Raw genomic sequence first — 24015 nt, forward strand, 5'->3', positions numbered from 1 at the left:
GCTTGGGTACACTCTCCCTATACAATAAGCAAATGGCCTCTTCAGACGAAAACTCTAGTGCCACCTATGGGAAGTAGCAATCCTAAAGGTATCTTCACACTGAACAACTTAACAACGATGGCGATCCGTGACGTTGCAGTGTCCTGGATAGCGATATCGTTGTGTTTGACATGCAGCAGCGATCAGGATCCTGCTGTGCCATCGTTGGTCGGAGCTAGGCCAGCACCTTATTTCGTCGCTGGCTCACCCGCTGACATCGCTGAGTCGGCGAGTGTGACGCTGATTCAGCGATGTCTTCACTGGTAACCAGGGTAAACATCGGGTTACTAAGTGCAGGGCCGCGCTTAGTAACCCGATATTTACCCTGGTTACCATTGTAAATGTAAAAAAAACCCAAACACTACATACTTACATTCCGGTGTCTGTCACGTCCCCCGGCGTCCGCTTCCCTGCACTGTGTCAGCGTCGGCCGGCCGTAAAGCAGAGCACAGCGGTGACGTCACCGCTCTGCTTTACGGCCGGCGCTTACACAGTGCAGGGAAGCGGACGCCGGGGGACGCGACAGACACCGGAATGTAAGTATGTAGTGTTTGTTTTTTTTACATTTACACTGGTAACCAGGGTAAATATCGGGTTACTAAGCGCGGCCCTGCGCTTAGTAACCCGATGTTTACCCTGGTTACCCGGGGACTTCGGCATCGTTGGTCACTGGAGAGCCGTCTGTGTGACAGCTCTCCAGCGACCACACAACGACGAAAAAGCGACGCTGCAGCGATCGGCATCGTTGTCTATATCGCTGCAGCGTCGCTTAATGTGACGGTACCTAAGAGTCAACATTGATCCTTTTAACAAGTCTTGTAACTTACGATTTTTATCCAAACCAGAATCTCTTTATTTGCAGACACATGTTTCAGGCTGTTGCCCCTCCTTAGTGCAAAGCAAGAGACATACAGGCTAAGACTGGTCAATCTAGATTGGCCCGGACCTACCATTGTGACCAGTCATTTCATCCCTGTTGCCGTTTTTTAGTGTTTTCTCTGAAATGCTGGAGTTCTACATGGCTGCACTATCTGAGCTAGGATCTGCTTCATACTACCCAGTTTTAGACTGAGCAACTCTGCTGACCATTCCAACCCCCTCCCCCTTTTCTAAACATGTAGTAAAAATTAAGTCTGTAGGAATTATCCTGGACTACAAAAACAAGGGCAGTGCCAAGAAATGGTCACACACTTTTTTCCTTTTCTATTGTCGTGGCTCATCACCATTCTTGATGGTATTAAAGACTTGGTCAGGGGTGAAGTTCTTCCTCTTCCCTAAATACTAACCTAATTATCCCTGTGTGGCCTATTAATAAAAAACAACAACATAATCACGTTCCTCCATCATGTTCTCATACACTTTATGCAGTTAATAGCCTCTGTGTCTGTACTGTTACATACTTAGGCAGTTAACTGGTTCATGCAGCTTTACATGAACACCCGAGCCTTACACTATGGCTGGTCCAAATAACTAAAGCAATTGTTACCATCCACCTCTTGTGTCTCCCCTTTTCCTCATAGATTGTAAGCTTGCGAGCAGCAGGGCCCTCATTCCTCCTGGTATCTGTTTTGAACTGTGATTTCTGTTATGCTGTAATGTCTGTTGTCTGTATAAGTCCCCTCTATAAGTTGTAAAGCGCTGCGGAATATGTTGGCGCTATATAAATAAAATTATTATTATTATTATTATTATTATTATTATTATTATTACTGGACAACTGTTGGGGATAAAGTTTACTGATCTGTTTGGGGTAGCCATATTTTATAATGCTAGCGGAAATGTTGGGTTTTTTTCAAGGTTGGGGGAATGCCCATGGTTATCCATAAAGGAATACATGGACTATTGATTTCACAAAACTCCATCTTGGTTTTTTCCACCGAGATCCAGCAGTCCCTGTACTCTAAAATGACTACGGCACTACTAAAGTGATCCTAAATTAATAATTGTGATAGGAAATTATGCATGAGGAGGGTTTTTTCTTTTTGTCTTCTATGTGAGTAGTTTGTTAATCTGTTGCGCTTTTGCTGGGTTTCGGGTGAAGACCCCTGTATCTGGTTTCTGTGGCCAACACAAATGTTTTTACGGTACTTGGTTTCTCGTAGCCCAGGACCTCAGTAGCGATGTGAACAAAATAATTTTGTAATTCTAGAATGGTTTATCTGTTGTGTCTCATCCTTCTCGTAACCTTTGGGACCTCTGTGTTTCTTGGCCTCGTTCTTATCTGTTAATGGGCCTGTAGCCCAGATTCTTTGAATAGACAGTTACTAAAACAGTCATCCTTCCGGGAGCTATTTTGGAGGTGGACTTGTGACTCCTGGAATTAGCACTGTCCAGCTTGGAGGTGAGTGGTGACTGATCTTTCAATCCCAGACACGGAATCTTGTTTTATTGTCATGTGCTGAGGATCAGACCTTTCACCCTGACCAGTCCATTACGTGATCTAAGGTCATGCTACTCGGCGACCGTCTGTGATTTCCAAAGAATCTAATCCCCTGTTGCGTAAACTTCTGATAAGAGGTAATACAGGGAGCAGCCTGACTTCATCCAAAGACCTTTTTTTTTTTTTTTCTCCTTTTCTCACAGTCTTTAAAGGGCTTTACACATTCTCCCTCTTGCCACATGTAGGTTGTATAATATATTGTAATACTTATGCGTCCATTATAAACTGCTAAAGTTGCCCCAAAGGTCTCTTACGGCTACATTCACGCACGCGAGTGCTGTCCATGGAAAACGGACATCAGACAGCACTTGGACCAAGATGGATCAGTGGGAATTTTTAGAAAAATGTTTAGAATTGAGAGTCCTCAGTGGTTGATACCTGGGAATCTTTAGTTTTCTTCCCAGGACCGAATGACCACATCAAGAAAAAAAATCACTGCATGTACTAGTGTCTTCTCAATTTCAGATGAGACTGTTCAAGTCTGTGGGTCCTCAAAAAAATCCCATACGATTCAACCGTAGCATCTAATTTTTTAAGGATATATTGCAATTCACATAATCTTCAGTCATGTAAATTTTATTGTCTGCTTTTATAGAAAAAAGTGCAATGTGGATGAAAAATCATTATAAATTTATTTTATTTTTTATTATATTTTTGTTTTGTATCCTGGGTGGAATTTGGTTGGCTTTTATATGCTTGTGTGAACTTGGCCTAACAGGACAGCATCCTAAAGTATTTTAGAAACTGATCAATAAAAGATGGTTGAAATCGAAACAAAACAAAACAGATTTTTCATTTTGTTATAGTGCTGCATCTTTACTTTTTGTTAGTGGGTTAATCTTTTTGTGTTGCTCATATCATAAGTTCCTACTTCCATTATGTATTAAAGCTGCTGTTAGCAGAATGATTTTCTTGTAATCGGCCTACAAATCATAAAAGGACATGGGGAAAGTGGGTTTATTTTCAAGAATTGGTTAAATCACTGTGACGTAATAGTGATTGTGTGTTTTTATTAGACGGGTCCTTTTGAAGATGCAAAACCTGATCACCTGTGATATGTGGTGGAAGGAACCTGATGAAGGATTTAATTTCCCTGCAGCTCCCCCGCAGCAGAACTAAAGCATTGCACAATTGCTGCTTAAAGTGACCCTGTCACGTGAAAAAAAACAAAAACGTTGTTAATCTGCAGGATAGCATTCTGAACCTGCCTGACGAATGCACCTAGAGGCCCACTGCCGGGAGGAAATACATTTTATTCTCCCCTGCAGTGTTTGGGGTTCAGCCATGGGGGCGACGCCAGTGCTTGTTCAGTCACTGCTCTTTGTATAAAGATCAGCGGCCATAACTGTGCCCCTGTCAGTGACTAACAGCTGGGTCTGCTGTCAGTCAGTGCTGGGGCGCGGTTACTGCCTATACACAGACCAGTGACTGGAAGCCAAACGCTGCTGGGAGAATTAACTTCATTTCCTCTCTTCAGCGGGACTCATTTTAGACAATTGTGCAAATGCATGTGATCGTTTGCAAAATTGTGAAACTTTCTGTCTTGTTAGATTTTCAGATTCTATGAATTTATTATTTTTTTTACTAAAATGACAAAAGAAATGTTAAAGAAATGGAATATTGGCAAGAAGGTAAAGATGGGAAACAGAACCGACTTCCCTGTCCGCCTTCTCTAAGCAAGTTCAGAAGCGCTACTTTGCCAAAGGTCAGCGCTGTCAGCCGGGCGCACCACTCCTGTGCCTGTCCTACGAAATTACCGCTGCCTGTGACTGTCTTGACAGATCAAAGGCTTGCTGTACCGGTAGGGATATATCACCCCCCCCCCTCATTTAAGTTAGTCTCTGACATCGAAAAAAAGAGCCCCAAATAGAATTTGCATTAAAATGTTTCCTACTTATTACCCTTTTTTGCTCCAGAAAATTATTTTTTAATAAGTAGGTGGGTCCAAGTGCAGCATCAGACATGCTATATCATATGCCAGAAATCTGGCATTCATTATTGCTGAAATTCTATGCTGTCGTCATTTTACTTGCGAAGGGACATGCCAAGGATGCACCCATTGATTTCTTCATAAATTTGGGGCATCTAACTTGAGGGTACTTTTAGTTTAAAAGTAATTGGATTAAAACCAGTCTATATCAATGTACCACTAACCCCACCCCCAATATAATGCGTAGGTACATTTTCTAACCTGGGACCCCACTGGTGTAAAACAGTCATAGGCACTTTGGTATTTTACTTTTTTTTTTTTTTCTTCAGATGCAGATTCTTTACTGTAAGGGTACTGTCACACAGTGGCACTTTGGTCGCTACAACGGCACGATCCGTGACGTTCCAGCGATATAGTTACGATCTCGCTGTGTCTGACACACTACTGCGATCAGGGACCCCGCTGAGAATCGTACGTCGTAGCAGATCGTTTGAAACTTTATTTCGTCGTCAAGTGTCCCGCTGTGGCGGCATGATCGCAGCGTGTAACAAAGGTGTGCACGATATTCCCAATGTCCCGTATGACTTCTACATCGCAACTACGTCATGAAATTATCGCTCCAGCGCCGTGCATGGCAAAGTGTGACCGCAGTCTACGACGCTGGAGCGATAATCAAGCGACGCTGCAACGTCACGGATCGTGCCGTCGGAGCGATCAAAGTGCCACTGTGTGACAGTACCCTAAGAGCAGTGAGACTATGGAACTCTGCCACATGATGTTGTAATTGTTTGTGCGCTAACATTAAAAAGTTTGGATGCATTTCTTGAAAAATGTAACATTACAGAATACGGGCACTAGATTCTGTGGTGTAACGTACCGGTAGATCCTGAGAGTTAGGCCGGGGTCACACTTGCAAGTGCAATGCGAGAAACGTGCTCCTCAATACCCGGCACTGCCGCCAGCACTCGGGACCGGAGCATGCGGCTGCATGTATTTCTATGCAGCCAAATATTCCGGACCGAACCGCCAGTGGCAGTGCTGGGTATTGAGGCGAGAGAATCGCACAAGTTTCTCGCATTGCACTCGCAAGTGTGACCCCCGGCCTTAGTCTGATTTCAGTATAGAGTCAGAAGGCATTTCCGCCCCCTAATATGGAGCTTAGTGTCTGCCCCATGGGGTTTCTGCCTTCCTCTGTATTAACATGTTAGTCTATTGGTTGAACTCTATGGACTTAGATGGGTTGTCCATTACCAGGACATCCCCTTCTGGAGCTAAATGTTTGTTCCCCGTTAAAATTTAAAAAAGCCTGTATTTGCCTCCCGTGCCGGCGCCGTTTCCACGATGTCGGCACTCACTCTGCCCAGGGCTACCGTGTTGTTGTGACATGGCGTCCAGTCAGTGCTAGCGTCACTGTCTCTACCTTCTGTCGAATTGAACAGCTGATCTGACTTCCTCTTAATGTTCAATTTTGACAGAAGGCGGAGATGGTTTTGCCGTCGCTGATTGTGCGCTGGAGGCACGGATCACAAAAGCCGCACGGAAATCCTTGGGGAAAGCAGGTGCCGACACCGCAGGAACGGCTCCGGCACGGGAAGAGAGTATAAGCATTTTTTATTTTATCGGGGAGAAGGAAAGGGGTTGTCCAAGTAGTGAACAACATCTTTAAGTCTACCTTCAATCTTTAACTATAATATAATAATAATCTTCGTTTTTATATAGCGCTAACATATTTCACAGCTCTTTACAGTTTGTCCCCGATGGGGCTCACAATCTAAATTCCCCAGCAGTATGTTTTTGGAATGTGGGAAGAAACCGGAGAACCCGGAGGAAACCCACACAAACACGGGGAGAACATACAAACTCCTTGCAGATGTTGTCCAAGGTGGGGTTTGAACCCATGACTCCAGTGGTGCAGTGCTAACCACTGAGCCACCGTGCTGCCATGACATTCTCAGCAGATTAGTGTTAGCCTAGGTCCCAAGACTCTTTCCCCCCATGATCTCTTGGAAGATCACTGAGAAAGGCACATCTTGGGAGGCAGGCGTGATCGTGGGGTAATAGGCTCTAGACCTTCTATAACGTCTGTCCTCGGCTGTGCTCTTTCTCCTGAGCTGTACTTTTTGAGTGATCAAGGGGGACTTCTCACCCGAACCCCCGACCACCTCCAATCTCCAAAGAATCTAGGGGCTTAAAGTTACTTTTTTTAGTGCCACCATCCTACATGATCTATGTGCACATTTTTCAGGTGTGTATTTTTTACATGTATGTGCTTAGTTTTAGTTTTCTCCAAATATTGCATAGTAAATATGATGTGTCACTGTTTGTTTCTGATTTATCCTTCCGTGAACTAGTTCAGCTGTTGCAGTTTTTTTTTTTTTTTTAATTCTAGAAATATCTACGGTAATTTTATTTTTTTTCTTAATCAACCACCCTCCATAGTAATGGCAACTTTAGAAATGCCTAGGCCCTTTGCACTAGCCAGACGTTTACACCCAAGGTCACCTCGAGGACTCTGCTACAAGTTTTATCCAAGGGTATTTGGAGTAAACTCTGCCAAAGCCCTTCTAAATCCTCTGGATATTGTTGTGACCACAGACTTCGGGAGAGACTGCTGTGACTGGTTTAAAATGGACTTCGGTCGGCCTGAAACTTATCTACAAAGTGACTGCTGCGGAGTTCTGATAAATCATACTGGGAACATTAACAGCTCGTGTGATGGGCGTAAGCTCGGGATAGAACTCTTATTAAAAAAAAAATAAAAAAAAAAATGTGCATATATTTTTGATACTGTTTTTTTTTTGGTCATCAGAATTCAGTGTTACCAGCCACTTGTTCCTGTGTCCCCATGACAGCTCTTCATAGGACGCGGACAGATCAATAGTTTCATAAGAACTTTGGACAGCATAACAATTCATCTTAAGATTTTCATGCCCCTAACTAAGATTATCTAGATTCTACTTTCCAACATAAAATTTAGAATTCTTAAAGAGAATCTGCATTTTTTCACATAATTATGTACATGCATGTGGCTCTTTCAAGACCTATCCAGCAATACCTTTACAAGGCCTGTCTATTCCTCTGTTACTGAATAACTTGGTGATTGAATTCATATGCAAATGAATGTCTGTAGATTTCAAGCCTCGGTCGCTCCATTCCCTGCCCAGCACAGTCTCCTCCTCCTTGACTCAGTCACACTGCAGAGAGGCTATTTAGTCATGCATGAGACTATGCTGGGTGAGGAATAGAGCTGGAGTGACGGAGGCTTCAGATCTACAATTGGCTCTTCATCCTAATTTCCATATTAATTCAAATACTGATTTCTCAGTAATGGAGAAACAAACTGGCCATGTAAAGGTATTGCTGGAGTTATCTTTGTAAGAGCTACAGGTGCATATAGTTTGAAGAGTGAAATCCTGCTGACCGATTCCCTTTTTGGCCTACACCAAAAACTCTCTCAAAATTCCCCAAAATCAAAATTAGTAAAACACTCTCACTTTAAGTTTGCTATAAGGGAATAACTTTTGTTGTAAAGCTGCTTTATATGGTTTGGCCTTCTGGAGGATTGTGGAGCGCTCAATATTCCTACATGGAATCTGTCAGCAGAAAATGACCAAACCAATCAAGGCGATCGGAGCTTCCATGGCTTTGTCACACAGTTCACTGCCCTTTCCACCAACTTGTATTCCATGAGTCTTCGTTCCTATCTTCTTTGGTTGATGAGACACCAGAGAAGGACGGAAATGTATAAACGAGATGATACACTAATCTCTTAGGCCACAACAAGGTTGGTTTGTAATTTTCTGTTGACAGACTTCCTTTAATGGACTTTTATTTATCCATGCTGTCCCTACAAATTACACTTTGGCCTACCCCTTTCTTACGATAGCGCTGTTTTTGTTTTAATTTTTGGTTGTCTGGAAATAGTCCTTATTGTTAAAGATTCCTTGCTCACGTTTCCTCATGTCTAGTATGAATCAGTCCCCAGAGTCCATGTCGCTGTTTATTTTTGTCATGAAAAGCGACATTTACATAATTATACAACACCAGATTGTCCGGTTTATTTCCGGTGTGGAACACTTGATGAATTTCCATCAAATTTTCTTTTAACACACAGGCCTGGCCATATAAACAGCTTTTCGCCATTAACCTGTCATTTCGACATCCTGAATGGCTCCTCAGTCTTGGCGTTTTTATTTGAGGTAACACGGGGCTGCCTGAACAATATAATCCGTGGACACTATTGAAAAGGAAACCTCATTCACTCCTAAATCCAGTTAATTAGCTTTTTCATTATGTGTGTTGTAGGTTTTGACCCTTCCGTGTTGGCTTTTATACCAGCCTGCGCTATGAGAGCCGGGCCTTTACCCACGCGGTCTGCCATTTATTGTACACTAATAATCAAGGCCTTTGTATGACGATGGCTTCAGATCTGCTCCGATTTTCTACCTGGTTCATTGGGAAATGGTGTTCAATGAAAAACTCTTTTGAAACATTTCCAACCACCTCTCAAACAAAAGCCAAATTCCTGCTAGGATAATGTTGCTTTGCGGTAGCATGGCGGGCTTCTTGTATGACATTTATCCAGAGACTAGAGGGAGGGAGAACAGATGGGAAGAGATGTCACATTTCTAGATTCTATGATCGGTCTCTGAGCTGGAACTTGGAATGTATTTTATGTACTTTTCATAGAACGAACATAGGCCGTGGCGTGCATTCGATGTATTCACTCCCATCGGTCCTGGTTCCCACTAGTCCAATGGACTATTCCCTGTCACCAATTCATGTTACGTTGTAGGCCATACTTGGTCTCCCTGGCCGTTCCAGTCCAGTCCGTGAACTGAGACAGCAGGAGGTCCACTGGCATTATGCGGTCGCTCCCCTTCTATCCCGAGGATGCAGATGGTGGTGGAGGAGGGAGCCACCGGCTCCTTCCACCATTCAGCTAAGAAGTGCAGAAGCAATGATGTCTCTAAGTCGCGTCTGCTGTGTACGCAGCAAAGCAGGGCTGTGGAGTCTTAGTCGGTGTCATGGAAATTGAGGAGTCGGAGCATCGGCAGTAATAATAAGTAATGGCTGCCTAGAGTTTTATAGCCAACGCAAAGGTGTACCTACAACTGGTCAACTCCTACTTACTCACTTCAGGACCCATACGAAAATTAAAACATGTATTTTTTTTCATCAGAGTAGACATCCGCTCAGCTATATGGCCACTGCTAAATTGTCCAGAGGTCATGTGACGCCTCAACTTCACGTGACCTGCTGGGAAAAGTGGTGCGAACAATGGAGGACCACTCTACTACGGGAAGGAGTATAGATTGTTCTTCAATGGGCCAATGATGGTGGGTCTTATGGGTAACAATACTAGATAAGCTGTAAATTAGGCCGGTTTCACCGTTCCAGTATGAACCTCTTTCCCTCCCACCGGCCACAGGTTCCGTGGCTTGTGAACCTGTTGAGTTTGGTTCAGGAGATCTGCAGCCGGTTGGACATCCTTTTTTCGGTAGGTGGTATTATTTTTGCCTTGTATGGGTAAATATACGAATGCTTACTATGGTTAGGTGTATGTCTGTGGTGTGGTGGGGTTTTTTTTTTTTTCTTTTTGTTCCCCTCGTCCTTTGTATCTGGATTTGGCAGTGAATCTTGAATGTGTACCGAGACTTAAGAATAAATGGAGTTTGGTTGCATAGAGGGAGCGATGCATCAGGAAGTCAGGCGTGCCGAAGTGACTGGCTGAAGTGCAAAACCACTTGATCAAATGCCCCATCAGCTCCATCTCTCCGCTGCTCACAAGGCCCGTGGAGCGTTACCGTTCTATCTTCAAGAAAGAGAAGTTCATACCCGGTGACAGAGCGATGCAGGATGGATCCGGAGCCTGTGTACGGCTCTGCAGCATGATGTATAGGCTGACACTCCGCTCTGTGTGCTGAGACTTCACCTTTCTACCCTGATCAAAAAAAGAAAAGAAAATCTCATCTTGGGCATATTTACCCGATGCTTTCCCCTATCCTCCTATGGCCGGCTCCTGATTTTTGGCTGTAAGGTGTGATCTCTTGCACGTTGTGCTATATATCCCTGTTTTATTTTGCATATCGCTTGGCGCCTCGAGCAGTGATTTGGAACCATGATCTTCTCTAACCCTGGAGACTTCCCACTGTAATTTGTAGCACCTGAGATGAGGAGAAATTGTGATATTCACAAAGCAGCGGGAATCCAGAGCTAAATCCCATACATCTGACAGCTGGGGAACATTGCTTTTACGGGATATAAATTGGGAAGATTGGCCATTTTGACTGGAGACGTGACTTAATATGAACAGCAGCGTGCACCGCATCCATTACAATGACTTCCGTGCCTCTGCTGGGCGCAAACAGCAAATGCCGCACTAGATGGCTATTCTATGGCGGTAGTAGAAAAAGTTCCTGATGCCGTGTTTTGTTGTTTTGTTTTTTTATTAAACACCATAAGAGAGAAATTTAATAACGGGTTTTTATTTGTAAACTCTGAAAATACAACTCAAGTATCAAGCAAAGTTAGTGAATAAAAGTGGTGTACTAGTGACCTCAAAGCTTGAAGGTCCCCTATTTTACGGTATATAGTAGGGATGGTGAGCCCCCCCCCCCCCCAAAAAAAAAAAAAAAAAAAGACGTTGGCTCATTCATCTACTCTTTCCATCTCCATATTCTGATGGGAGTGTCAACTTTTTGTCCTCATTTCTTGCCATACAGAAGATTAATAGGCAACGCTCTCCAACTTCCAGGTGCTGTGGCCGTCATAACGTTACTAGAACTTGGAAATGGGGGTAAAGATGACAATTAAAGGGGATTTCCACTATTCTATTAATGACCTGACCCCTAAAGGGAATTGGTCACCACCTGGGACGTATATAACCTATTACTATGGGCATACAGGTGATCGAATTGTTAATAGTCCTACCTGTATGCCTTATAGTTGCTGTCTTTTATGCTAATTAGTTCTTCCAGGCTCCCGGGCGTGTAGTGCCTGGAGGAAGACTCTCTGCCTCTGGAGGAAGACTCTCTGCCTCTGGAGGAAGACTCTCTGCCTCTGGAGGAAGACTCTCTGCCTCTGGAGGAAGACTCTCTGCCTCTGGAGGAAGACTCTCTGCCTCTGGAGGAAGACTCTCTGCCTCTGGAGTTAATTAACGTCCCCCAAACTACACTCTTCTCAGTGAGGCAAGAGGTAGTGCCCTAGGCATGTGTCTACCCTGCCTACACCTCTTCTCTTCCCTGATGAACTGTCCCAAGCAAGTCATCCATAATATTGTAATCGAAGACTCTCTTAAGATAAAGGGTAAAAACTATTATCGCCAGCCCATAGATCTCATAGAAGTCTTGCCTTTTTGTAGTGTATGTGCAAACTCCAACCGAAATCCACCTCCAAAGTGCTAAAACCAATGACCATATGCACAGCAAGTTGTTTTGGATATTGCAGTACAATGTTTTTATGTTCCAACTCTTGGCGCTTTTTTAACTGGTCGTGCTTCAAAAACCTTCGAGGTGGCTAAAAGACGACTAGTCCACTTCTCGGGCAAAGTCTGCTTGGAATCATGTGATGTCTTCTGCTTCAAAAGCTCAGAAGTTAAAACAAATCAAGATTCTATACTAAAAATGTTTTTCTGATGGATATTTAAACCGTGACTTGTGCTGTATTTTGTATAGTCACATTACAATTGTTTATATGGACATTAAAGGTAATCTCGTGTTTGTCTCTACGTAATCTGAAAGCGGCATGTTGTAGGGGCTGAGACCCTGATTCCAGTGATGTCACTTAGTTTACTGGGTGCAACAGTTGTGATAAAATCCATTTCCCCCTCTGGTGCAGTGCCCTGCATGCTCTGCCCCGTATAACACCACCCACACCCCTGACTGGCAGCTGTCTGTGTACAATGTCAGAACGCTGCTTAATTAGTGGTGTAGTGGGGTTACACAACAGTTGACTAGGAAGCTCGGGACATCTAGTCCTATAGTAATTATCAACTACTGATAAAACAATTATTTTATTGAAGCTGCAACACAGTCCGGTAAGTGGCACATCACTGGAATCAGGGTTTCTGTCCCTGCACCATGTTTCTTTCAGATTACATGGCAAAAACCTATTGTCAGATTCCCTTATAAAGGCATAATTCTCTGGCTGACTAATCTGTGGACTATTTTGAGCGATGAGGGTAGTTGGTTAATTTCATACTACTCGACTTAAAGCCATTTTGAGCTTCCTTGATCTGAGGCCATGGCACTGAGTACTACTTTTGGGCGCATCATGACACCCATGGTACCAATATTTTTCGGATATGGAAAACTGCTGACAAGAACGTACGGTTCTAACCTTTTCATGATTGGTCACCAGCTTTTATCCAATGGTGTTTGATGTGACCGTCCCCAGAGGATCCTCTGACGTTTAGATACTTCTTGCTTCTGATTCACCTTGCGCGATGTTCTTGGCTTGTAACACTGCTTGCCAGAAGACTTGTCAAATGTTCTGCCTGTCTCCATCTTGTGTAAATGGTCGGCATGAACATCTACCAGTACGTTATTCCCATATAAAATCTTTAAAAAAAATAAATAAAATAAAACAAACTACTCACCAAATGTAATGTTGAGATAGGGGCGCTTTTCAAGTATTAAAAAAAATTGAGGGGTGACGGAATTTGATAAATGACTCTGTAATTGTATTGGACCAGTTGGAGCTTAGGGATGACTGATTCACATTGAAATTGGCATCTGTGTGAGGACCGGAGCCATAATGGGGGGATTTGGGATATAATGAAGTGTAAAATGGACTGTACACCAGTTAAACAATTAGGCTAATTTCCATAGATGTCCCTTGTCCTCTGCTGCATTGTGATACTAAGTGGCCCGGCAGGGTCCCGTCCCATGGAGCCATGTGTTGTGGGTTCGCTAAGCCTTGCGAGATATGTACATTACATTAGCCATTGTGATGGATGCCCCCCGGGGGGATTACAGCATTCAGGAAGACATCACCAGATTTCACACCTCTTCTGTTCTTAATGAAATGTTATGTGCCTCGCCAATTATTGGAAGTTGAATGACTCGGGCTTTTTGTTGCAGATGCAAATCACTGTTTATCCCCCTCATGCACTTTGTGCGCTGTAATCATGCATATGGTAACGCTTATTTTGTGATTAGGAGTAAATTTAGGTAACACAAGAACCAAAACAAATTTTGTTGGGTATCAATACCAAGCTTAATTTTTTTTTTTTTCTATATCTTACCATCAAGCTACTAAAACTGGTTCCATTTTTTTTTTTTTTTCCCCCTTCTGAAACTTTTAAGTCTAGCTTTCCCTCAGCTTGAAGCTGAGAATTACAAATAACATTTAGGGTATGTGCACACGTAAGAATTTCTTGCAGAGAATTCCTGAAGAAAACCGCACATTTTCTGCAACAAAACCGCATGCGGTTTTTTTTGCTTTTTTTTACCGCATTTTTTCCCCCGGAGCTTTCCCAATGCATTATATAGCGCAAAAAAACCCACAAAATTAATGAACATGCTGCGTTTTTACCGCAATGTGTTTTATTCGTGGAAAAAAATGCATCATGGGCACAAAAATTGCAGAATGCATTCTAAATGATAGGATGCATATGTATGCGTCTTTAATGTGTTTTTATAGCAAAAAAAGCTCAACGTGTGCACACAGCCTCAAGGCCTCTTTCACACATCAGTTTTTTGCCATCAGTCGCAATCCGTCAAATTTTGGAAAAAAAACTAATCCGGCGACTTGTGTTAGCGACGGATGGCCTTACGTTTCATCCGTTGTTCGCCGGATCCGTCAAAAAATGTGTGGCCGGAGACAACGGACCAAGTAATGTTTTTTTGTGTATGTCGAAAAAACGAACAGCAACAGATCCGTTTAATGTTAATAAACCCAGAATGCTGCCTTTAAAAATAAATAAAAAATAAATAAAAGAAAAAGCAAACTCTACAATCCCACCTACATACTCCGAACTGTAAGGCCATGTTCACACTTTGCGGTGTGCTCTGCGGGTTCTCCCGCAGCGGATTTGATAAATCTGCAGGGCAAAACCGCTGCGGTTATCCCTGCAGATTTATCGCGGTTTGTTTTGCGATTTCCGCTGCGGGTTTACTCCTATACTATTGATGCTGCATATGCAGCAATATGCAGCATCAATAGTAATGTTAAAAATAATAAAAATTGGTTATACTCACCCTCTGATGTCCCGATCTCCTCGGCGCTGCACCCGGCGGTCCGGTTCCAAAGATGATGTGCGAGAAGGACCTTCGTGACGTCACGGTCATGTGACCGCGTCGTCACCGCAGGTCCTGTTCGCACAGCAACTCTGACAGGCCGGCCGCGTGCAGCGCTGAGGAGTGAGTATATCATGATTTTTTATTTTTATTCTTTTTTTTTTTTTTTACCCCAAATATGGTTCCCAGGGCCTGGAGGAGAGTCTCCTCTCCTCCACCCCGGGTACCACCCGCACATTAGCCGCTTACTTCCCGCAACGTGGCACAGCCCCATGCGGGAAGTAAGCGGTTCAATGCATTCCTATGGCTGCAGAATCGCAGCGATTCTGCACAAAGAAGTGACATGCTGCGGGTTTTAAACCGCTGCGTTTCTGCACGTTTTTTCCCGCAGCATGTGCACTGCGGTTTGCGGTTTCCATAGGGTTTACATGTAAATGGAAACGCTATGGAAACTGCTGCGGACCCGCAGCATCAAAATCGCAGCGGTTCCGCGGTAAAAACCGCAAAGTGTGAACATGGCCTAACACATCAGTCTTCAGTCATCAATATTCCAGGGAGAACACCACGTGACCGCTGCAGCCAATCACTGGCTGATTGCTGCCTTTTTCATGTTTTGTCCGATCAGATAAAGTCTGACGTTGATGCCTAGAGACCAGCAGTTGGCACAGTAAGGCGAGACAGCGCCACACTGGTCCGGTAGGTAAAGATGGGATTATCTAATTTTTTTCCTAACTATTCCGAGCTTGATAAGATTTACTCTTAATGTAGAATGTAAGCCCACAAGGGCAAGGTCCTCTTCCCTCTGTACCAGTCTGACGTTGTTAGTTTGCTTACTGTAAGTGATATTTGTATTTTCATGTTGCCCCTTTCTCATGTACAGCACAATGGAATTAATGGTGCTATATAAATAATAATAATAAAATAGTGGTCAGCCCTCAGAGTTAATTAGTTACGAGTCTCCAGCCCCCCCATACACATTAGCTGTAGGACGAATGGTGGCGGGACCGATGGATATATTTCCCATCTCCTTCACCAGTGTTCCCCAACTCCAGTCCTCAAGCCACCAACAGGTCATGTTTTCAGGATTGCCGTAGTATTGCGCAGGTGATGGACTTGTTACCTGTGCAGGTTCTGCAATTATCACCTGAGCAATATTAATGAAATCCTGAAAACCTGACCTGTTGGTGGGTCTTGAGGACTGGAGTTGGGGAACACTGTCGTACACAAACAAGGGTGCTATTGTCTTCTGAGGGCCACTTCCAAACTTCTGAAGGTGGCTAATCTCCCAGAGAAAGATCTGCTGTTGGAATCCATTGTAGGATTGTTTTCTCCTCAGACTTCGGTCAGAAAAGATTGAGGTCCCCATATACATTACTGTTGGCTGATCTCTCGGACCTCAGCAGGTTCATCCTACTTTGGTCTGTATATTGGGGTGGTCCTGTGTACCCTCTCGTCTCTCTAATCCTTGGTTTTTAGACTAGATTTAGAATAGTCAGAACTGGTTCTCCTTGTCTGAGAAGTATTGTTCTTCCACCAGCCAAAGGGTATGTTGTATAATACTTTTGTCAAGTTTCTAATCTCCTCTGAGGTCAGGTGCCCTTGTTTGTGGAGAACACCAGCTGGTGTAGTGAGTTTTGCAACCTGGGAAAGGTTATTCAAATTAGCTTTTCTTCAGAAGAAGCAAGCTCTGCCTTCTGCTAGCTCTAGGTGTTTACCTTGTAAATTGCTGCATTGTAATGTTATCAATTATTTAGGTTGTATTGATCTCCTCCTCCTTCACCCTGAAGAATTCATTAGGCCATGGGTCTTAAGTCGGCCAACTGGAAACCTGCCACTGCAGTATGGGGCATATGCAGCAATGAGTCACGCTCCATAAAATGACCAAAGTGCAGTGTGAAACCTACTGACCTACCCACACCCCACCCCAATCCAAATACAGCTGTCCCAGCAATCTGATTGCCACAGATCTAGCTGCTGAAACTACAGGCATTGTAGGGAAAATGTTACATGACGTGGCACCCACTCAGATTGTAGTGGTGGGTTAGTATAGGACCACGTTGGGTTTTCTCTATGACGAGATCTTCTCTAATTTAGTGCATCCTGGGGATGTCTATATATTACTGAAGAACATGGGCAGAAATTCTCCCGATAACTGAAAACCTTCTAGGTATGGTACCATATGGATGAATCCCTTGCATTTGTTGTTTTTCGATGACTGTGAAGACCTCTTGTAGGCTATTCACTGAAGAGACCATTTAATGATGTGCACTACATTGTTGGGGTCATTCAACGTCCTGAAGAACGAAAAGCTCAGATTAGCAAGGAACGTTACTGTCTTTAGCTATGTATCCGCAGGAGATGCCTTGATATTTTCCTTGCACCCAAGAGCTCTTGCTGTTTTGCCTTCTTTGGTCACACAATAGGTTACTGAAGAAACCTTTGTGTCCCATTAAACTACATGACCCTGAGGAGACTCCGTAATCCATCTTTCATCACCCTTCCTGTTCTTCACTCTCTCAGGACAATATGAACGTACTTGTCAGATGCAGGTAGTTATGGGATGAAAGGCCCTTTTGATTAACTGCAGCTAAGTTCAGGATGACAGACTCCTTTTTAAAGTAAGAGAAAGGTCTCTTAATATTTAGAAGAAAGGGGAGATGTTTGAGGAGCAGTACATCGAGGTGCTGGGGGGAGGCCTATGGCTTAACAACCTGCTTGTATGCACACAATAGGACTATTAAAGATCATGAGACTATTTGATTTTCATAGCCTTCCTGTCTTTAACCTTCCCAAAGCACTTCTTGACTTTTTAACTTCTTAGAATCCTAAAGAAAACTTTACACTGCACAAATATCTTGAATGAGCATTCGTGAAGGATGTTGGTTAACGGCAATCTTCCAGTCTAATCGGGCTGCCAATCACCTTACGAAAGAACAAAGCAGTCGTTCGTCGGGTGAAATGATACTTTCGTTGGCCCAAAAGGTCGTTTTTGGCAGCACATTGTCCTGTGTAAACACAACCGAGAACTTCCGAGAACAATGGCTTTCTGTTATTATGAATAGGCTAATATCACCAACCGGTGACGGCGCTGTCTGTCAACATGTTTAACGCTGCACAGTGTAAATTCTCTATACTTTTATTTCCGATATTTGTCAATTTTGTGATCTTAGCCTTAATATATAAATATATAAAATATTCATATGGCTATTACATCTTGTCGAAATAGCATCACCTAAAGCTCTCCAGTAAAAGTGCGCAACAAATATTTTAGCCATACATTACACTAGAGCATTTTATTTTATTATTTTTAAAGTTATCGCTAATTTATTGGCTAGGTAATAACTTATTAAACGGTCACTGGTCGACCGCTGGGGCCTCCAACAATCCTTAGAATGGGGCTCTTAAATACCCTGTCCGAATAGAGTTGAGGATGGACATGTGCACCACAGCTCCATTCTTTCTCTATGGGAATGCCAGGGGTCACTGAGTACAGAGCTCACCTTTTTCCGGCAGTCTCGCGTCAGCAGAGTCTCAGCCACAGGCAGTAAGATGAAGAGTATGCGATCAGGTCGAAGTCACCATTCAAGTAACTGAAAATAATTGTGGTAAATCTATTGTTTGCCATGATGATTTTTTTTGGGGTTGTCATCATAGGCTCTGCCATATGGTGAACCATACAGAATTGCCATAAATAAAGGGCCTTGGTAGGACAGACTTGCCGCTTATAAAAACAGGTATTTTTAAAGCCGTGCACATCACCATGTAGGTCTCCTCATTGAGATTGTTGTCATGTGTCTCCAAGGAACATCTTGAGATGGAGAGCGAGATCCCATTTTATGTAATTATCCATATGATTATCACACCTGCACAGTTTCCGTGTAATCTGCATTGATAATGTGAAGATTCAAGGCCGTTGGTTTTTTGTTTTTTTTCTGCAATACTCTTCATCTCAGATGATTCAGTAGCAACAAAATGAAAAGGTTTTGATTGTACGCTGTTTGTGCGGCATTTTTCTTGTGGAATTTACCATGAAGAAAATATGGCTGATGGATAAGTAGAAGAACTTGTGCAGATAGAATATCTAAAAAATCTACAGCTCCTAAATCGAAAGCAGCCTCACCCCCCCCCCCATCACGGCCTGTGTCAAGCTGAAGTATATCCATTTTTCTGGCTCATCTTGCTATATAATTACCTAGTTTAAATGCTGATGTTCTTCTGAATCTGGCTTTGTATTTCTTTTGTCTCTGCGACACTCCACTCCTGAGATAATGGCCCCTCTTTCTTGTATGTAAATCATATATTTTTACCTAACTGGTCGTGGCACCATGGAAGATGCCCACCGAAGAGTTGGTGATCACACCCACTCGGCTATGAAGACTATTTCTATACGGGGAAGAGGAAGCTGTTTGTCTGGAAGTGATGGGTTCAGGAAGAAAAGACAAAAGCTAGATTTTTAAGATCACAATTGGCATTTACGCCATGTAAAAATTATTGATTTATGGAAGGTGACTGGTCCTCTTTGAGGTGCCCATTAGTGATGAGCGAACATGCTCAGATAAGCTGTTGTCCGAGCGTGCTCGGGTGCTAACAGGGTGACTTTGGCATGCTCGAAGAATATGTTCCAGTCCCCATGCCTGCTTGCGGCTGTTTGACAGCTGTAAAACATGGAGGGATTGCCTTGCACACAGCCATTCCCCTCCATGTCTTGTGGCTGTCGAATAGCCCTGAGACATGCAGCCATGGGGACTTGAACATATTATTCGAGCACACCGAAGACACTCGGTTAGCACACGAGCATGCTCTGGTAACGCCTTATCCCAGCATGTTCTCTCATCACTAGTGACCATGTATATTAGATGACGATTGGCCTAACTTTTAGATTTTGACTGGACTGGCTGACTAAATGTGCGAGGGTGTCCATGTTTTGCTTTTGGGAGACAGAAGGATTGAGTGTTGAATTTCGGCATTGCAGTCCAGTGTTTTTGTTTTGGGTGAGGAGTCCGACAGTAAATTATACCCCCCTCTCTCCCACTGAAAACATTCATTGCCCCAATACATATTAGAATAATGTTGACAAAACCAGCTGATATCAGAAGGATTGGCCAACCGGCTCATGTATATGGGTGGGCCTCCCATTTCGCCCCTGACAGATGTCTGGTAGTTTGCCAGTGGCTTAAGCCTGTAAGCAAAAAATGGATAGGTATTTAAAATTAAAACTACCCAACCCTTTTTATTTTATGGGGATAAGCCACTGCCAGAGCCATATTGGCAGCAGCTTTCCACAGTCTCCGTTTGTGAAAACTTATAAACCTTTGGCCAATTCCAACCTTCATGTGAATCGGGGAGTTGAAAGAGACAGAGAGAGACAGAGAGAGCTGTCCGCCGAATGAACAATGTGTATGGTCAGCCAAACCCGATTTTGCTTAGCTGAGTGGGCACTCACATGCAGAAGAATAGGTCAATCTCTATAGCTTCCTCGGTCATAGCCGATGGCCATCTAAAGCGTGCCTAGGTGGCTGTCAGTTGTTCAGCCATTTGCAATTTCCGTCAACGGTAGTGTTCAATTGGCCGACATGTCTGGCAACGGTTTGAGAACAAAAGGATCGGCAATCCTTGGTTGGACATGTCTGATCCTTAACTTTCCAACAATTGTCGGGGGCCTGATACTCATTAGACTGTGGGCCAACATTAGTCTGTATAAGTGGAGGGCTTAAGTGTGTGGCAAGCGTTATTCATTTCTGTCGGGTACTGCATTTATTAAATTGACTTCAGCTCGATCGCGAACCATGGCGACTTGATGGATGATCGATCTCGTGCAAGCCTACATAGGTCCACCAGGGTCTTCTCCGCCATTATCTTGGTTGTATCAAGCCATCGGGTTACTGGTCTAATTCTTTGCCTTGTTCCTTCACAAATAACGCATTACTGATGATAAATATGATTGCTGAGGGTTCAACCACTGGTTCATTCACCGATCAAGAAAGTGGATGTCCCATGTATAACCATGTGAGCCCTGTTCCATCTATTCCCTATAGTGAAGAGGTTACCAATTCTGATTCCGGCTCCGCTACACCACCGCTTAATGTGCGTGTATACGAAATATGGTGATCTCCCCATAGGGTATAAATCACTGTGTATTGCAATAGAACAGATGCGGTACGTGTAACATTCTCCTCGCACATGTAGGTGGTACGATAACTCTGCCCTTACCAGGTTGTTCTTTCTATTTGTGTTTCTTGCTTGGCATTGTTGCCCCCTCTGCTCCTGCTAGATCAGTTGTAGCCGTGGGAGCCTCTAGGGTTCCTATTATATAGCACAAAGCCCTGGATTTCAGGCTGTCACACAGACGAGGGAGGCATAAGCTCCAGGGGAGGGGACTGGCAAGTAACACTTCTTCAGCAACTGCTGGCTCTGTCGCTCGCTCATTATCGCCGTAGAGGTATTGCTTTCTGACTTCTTCTCATCTGAGGTTTGGTAGAGTTAAATAAGATTGAAGGCTCCTTCCTCGGCTCCTAGAGGTAGTATGAGGGGACTGTGCGTAAGTTGCCTGGGATTCCACCGCTCGCACCTGTCTCGCATGCAGATTGCTGATCTCGGAGTACTGGCAGGTGAAACCTGTTGATCTGGGTAAGGAAGTCGCAGGCAGGGTGCGCTGAGGCTTGTTGTTCCACCACCGCTAGGAAACCAGTTTTGTCTCGGGGCAAATGAAAATAAATTCCCTGTTTGTAATTATAGCCTGTCACTGATCTCATTTTAGAAAATCGCCGTTGCGTGGCTTTAAAAAGTGGGAAAATGTAAATGAAATATTTTTCTTGCTGGATCTATTTCTGGCTGTGCCTTAAACTGCATCAACCGGTCTTTAAAAAAAATAAATAAATAAACAAAAAAAACCATTTATTACATTTTTTTTTTTTTTTTGTAATCTGTCCTGGAAAAATATAACGTATGCAGCAACTTGTACCCTATTATTTTTTCCTCTCCTCCAGTAATGAGGCAATTTAGTGTTGCAGGTAACTGTCGGCAGTGTGGGGGGGCACAGGTCAGGGGCGAAGGTCGTGTGTTTGCAGGGAGGGTCCATACTCCAGCGCTTGCGGAAAGCTGTAGCCCCATTACAGTGCAGATCGGAGTATAAGATGGCTTCACTGTGCCGGCCGCTGCCATCAGTGCCAGCCTGCAGGTGACAGTCACGGCTTTGCTTTCTGAGATGTAGGTGAGCCGGCTAAAGGCGGCACGGAAGGATTGTGACGTCGCCGCAGCCCTGCGTACAGGCTTCCTTAACTGTCAAACTACAGTACTGTCTTTCATGTATGCAGCCATTGTTGCAGATTTTTTTTTTTTCTAGTTCTATGTTATTCATAACCTTAAAAAAAAAAAAATATATATATATTTCACTAAGCGCATATTTTTTCCGTTTTTTTTTTTCTCGAATGCAGAGAAGATTGTTCACATGCAGATTTGTTTAAAATTTTTTTTGCAATTTTTAAATTACTGCCAATAAGCATAGACTTGAGAAACTTCACACACTTTTTTTTGGTCTCCTGACTGAATTTGAGATCTGCAGCATTTTTTTTTTTTTTTTTTTTTTTTTTTAAGTCAGCATGTCAATTCTTTCAGCTTTTTTTTGTGTTTTTTCACAGAAAATGAAAAAAAGCATCAAACCTTTTTGCAGTGTTTTTGATGACTATAACGGATTTTATTAAACTGTTGACAACACACGTTATTTACATCCCAAAAAACGATGCAAAAACATAAGCTGTAAAAAAACAAACAAAAAAAAAAAACTACATTTTGAGTGGAGCTTGTTCACCCAACACTTTTGTGGTTTGATGGATCTTTTTTTATTTTTATTTATTTTTTAATACTAAGGTGGTTTTACTTTTATTTTTTTGCAGATATTTTTGAATTGTCCTTGCAATATTATTGTAATAAATTGGGAGTCTATTCTGCTTTCTTAGCACAGGTCGTAGTTGGATTTGATGCCTATAATCCCATCGTTACGTCTGACTCATTATTGATCATGTTCTTACCCTGGTGCCTATTTTGCAAGGTTTCTAATCTCTCAGGTGTGGCTTTACTTTATGTCATATCAGGGACACAATTGCTAGGTGTATGTGACAAACACCTGAAAGGGGTGTGTGTATAATTTCTTTTTTTCTCCCTTGTCCTTGTACCTTGACTCTGACTAGTCAGACTAAGCATTTCAATTGGGAACCAACACCTGCATTCCACAGCAGGGTGTCCGCGGCGTGTTTTTCTGATTAGCATATGAATGATTGATACTCAGGCTGTTTTCTCATTGGCTTGAATGTTATTCTGACCTTAACCTCTTTCCTTTTTTTTCTCCGGCTTTCTTTGCAGAGTGGCCATTCCAGTTGAAGCTAAGAATGAAGAGCGTAGTCTCCTGCTTTTACTTATGGCTGCTCCTTCAGCTTCCCCTTATTGCATCTTCCACCCAGGTGAAATATAAGGTCGAGGAAGAACAGCCACCTAATATATTGATCGGAAGCTTAGCTGCTGATTATGGCTATCCGGATTCTAAGCACCTGTATAAGCTGGAGTTGGGACATCCATACCTCCGCGTGGATGGAAAGACTGGAGATATCTACACCACAGAGACTGCCATTGACCGAGAAATGCTCCGAGAATGCCAGAACTTGTTTCCAGGCCAGTCCTGCTACTTGGAGTTTGAGGTGTCCATGACTGACTTAATGTCTCCAGTTCCTCGGTTACTTGATGGTCAAATTGAAGTTTTGGACATTAACGATAACACGCCAAACTTTGCTTCTCCGGTTCTTACCCTCACCATTCCAGAAAACACCAACATCGGGATGCTTTTTCCAATCCCGGCTGCTACTGACCGTGACGCTGGAGTGAATGGGGTGGCTTCTTACGAGTTGATAGTGGGGCCTGAAGCACATGAGCTTTTTGGACTGCAGGTAGCGGAGGACCAAGATGAAAAGCAACCACAGCTTATCGTGATGGGAAGTCTTGACCGTGAACAGAGGGACTCGTATGATCTCACAATTAAGGTCCAAGATGGTGGAAAGACCCCAAGAGCCAGCAGCGCTTTGTTGCGGATCTCTGTCCTTGACACCAACGACAATGCTCCCAAGTTTGAGAAGATGGCTTATGAAGCGGTGCTGCCTGAAAACAGCCCAATGGGGCACTCCGTACTCCAGGTAAGCAGAACGTGTTCGATTTATACTTTCCCTGATTGCATTTCTCGAAATTTATTTTTTTATAGAGAAGTTCAATAGTAGAAGACACTTTGTCAGCATGTGTACCTGTTTTCCATCAGATAAGTAATTAAAGTATGTCCTGTGTGTCTAATGGAGTGGCTCTTCCATTCTGCTCAGGATTACAAC

General features: G+C 43.3%; 1 protein-coding gene across 10 annotated transcripts in view; it reads left to right on the forward strand.

The window, feature by feature from the left end:
* The window catches only part of PCDH1 (protocadherin 1), a 214173-nt gene that overhangs the window by 35442 nt on the left and 154716 nt on the right, over positions 1-24015 (forward strand). For 9 of the 10 annotated variants that reach the window (XM_077266283.1, XM_077266286.1, XM_077266279.1 and 6 more), the window contains exon 2: positions 23009-23829. In XM_077266283.1, the coding sequence (XP_077122398.1) occupies positions 23035-23829 (795 nt within the window). In that variant the 5' untranslated portion in view covers positions 23009-23034. Of the gene's footprint in view, positions 1-21082; positions 21278-23008; positions 23830-24015 lie in introns of those variants that run through there. The other variant, XM_077266281.1, reaches the window with a different exon arrangement.

The sequence above is a fragment of the Ranitomeya variabilis genome, chromosome 5 (assembly GCF_051348905.1).
Source record: "Ranitomeya variabilis isolate aRanVar5 chromosome 5, aRanVar5.hap1, whole genome shotgun sequence".
Lineage (NCBI taxonomy): Eukaryota > Metazoa > Chordata > Amphibia > Anura > Dendrobatidae > Ranitomeya > Ranitomeya variabilis.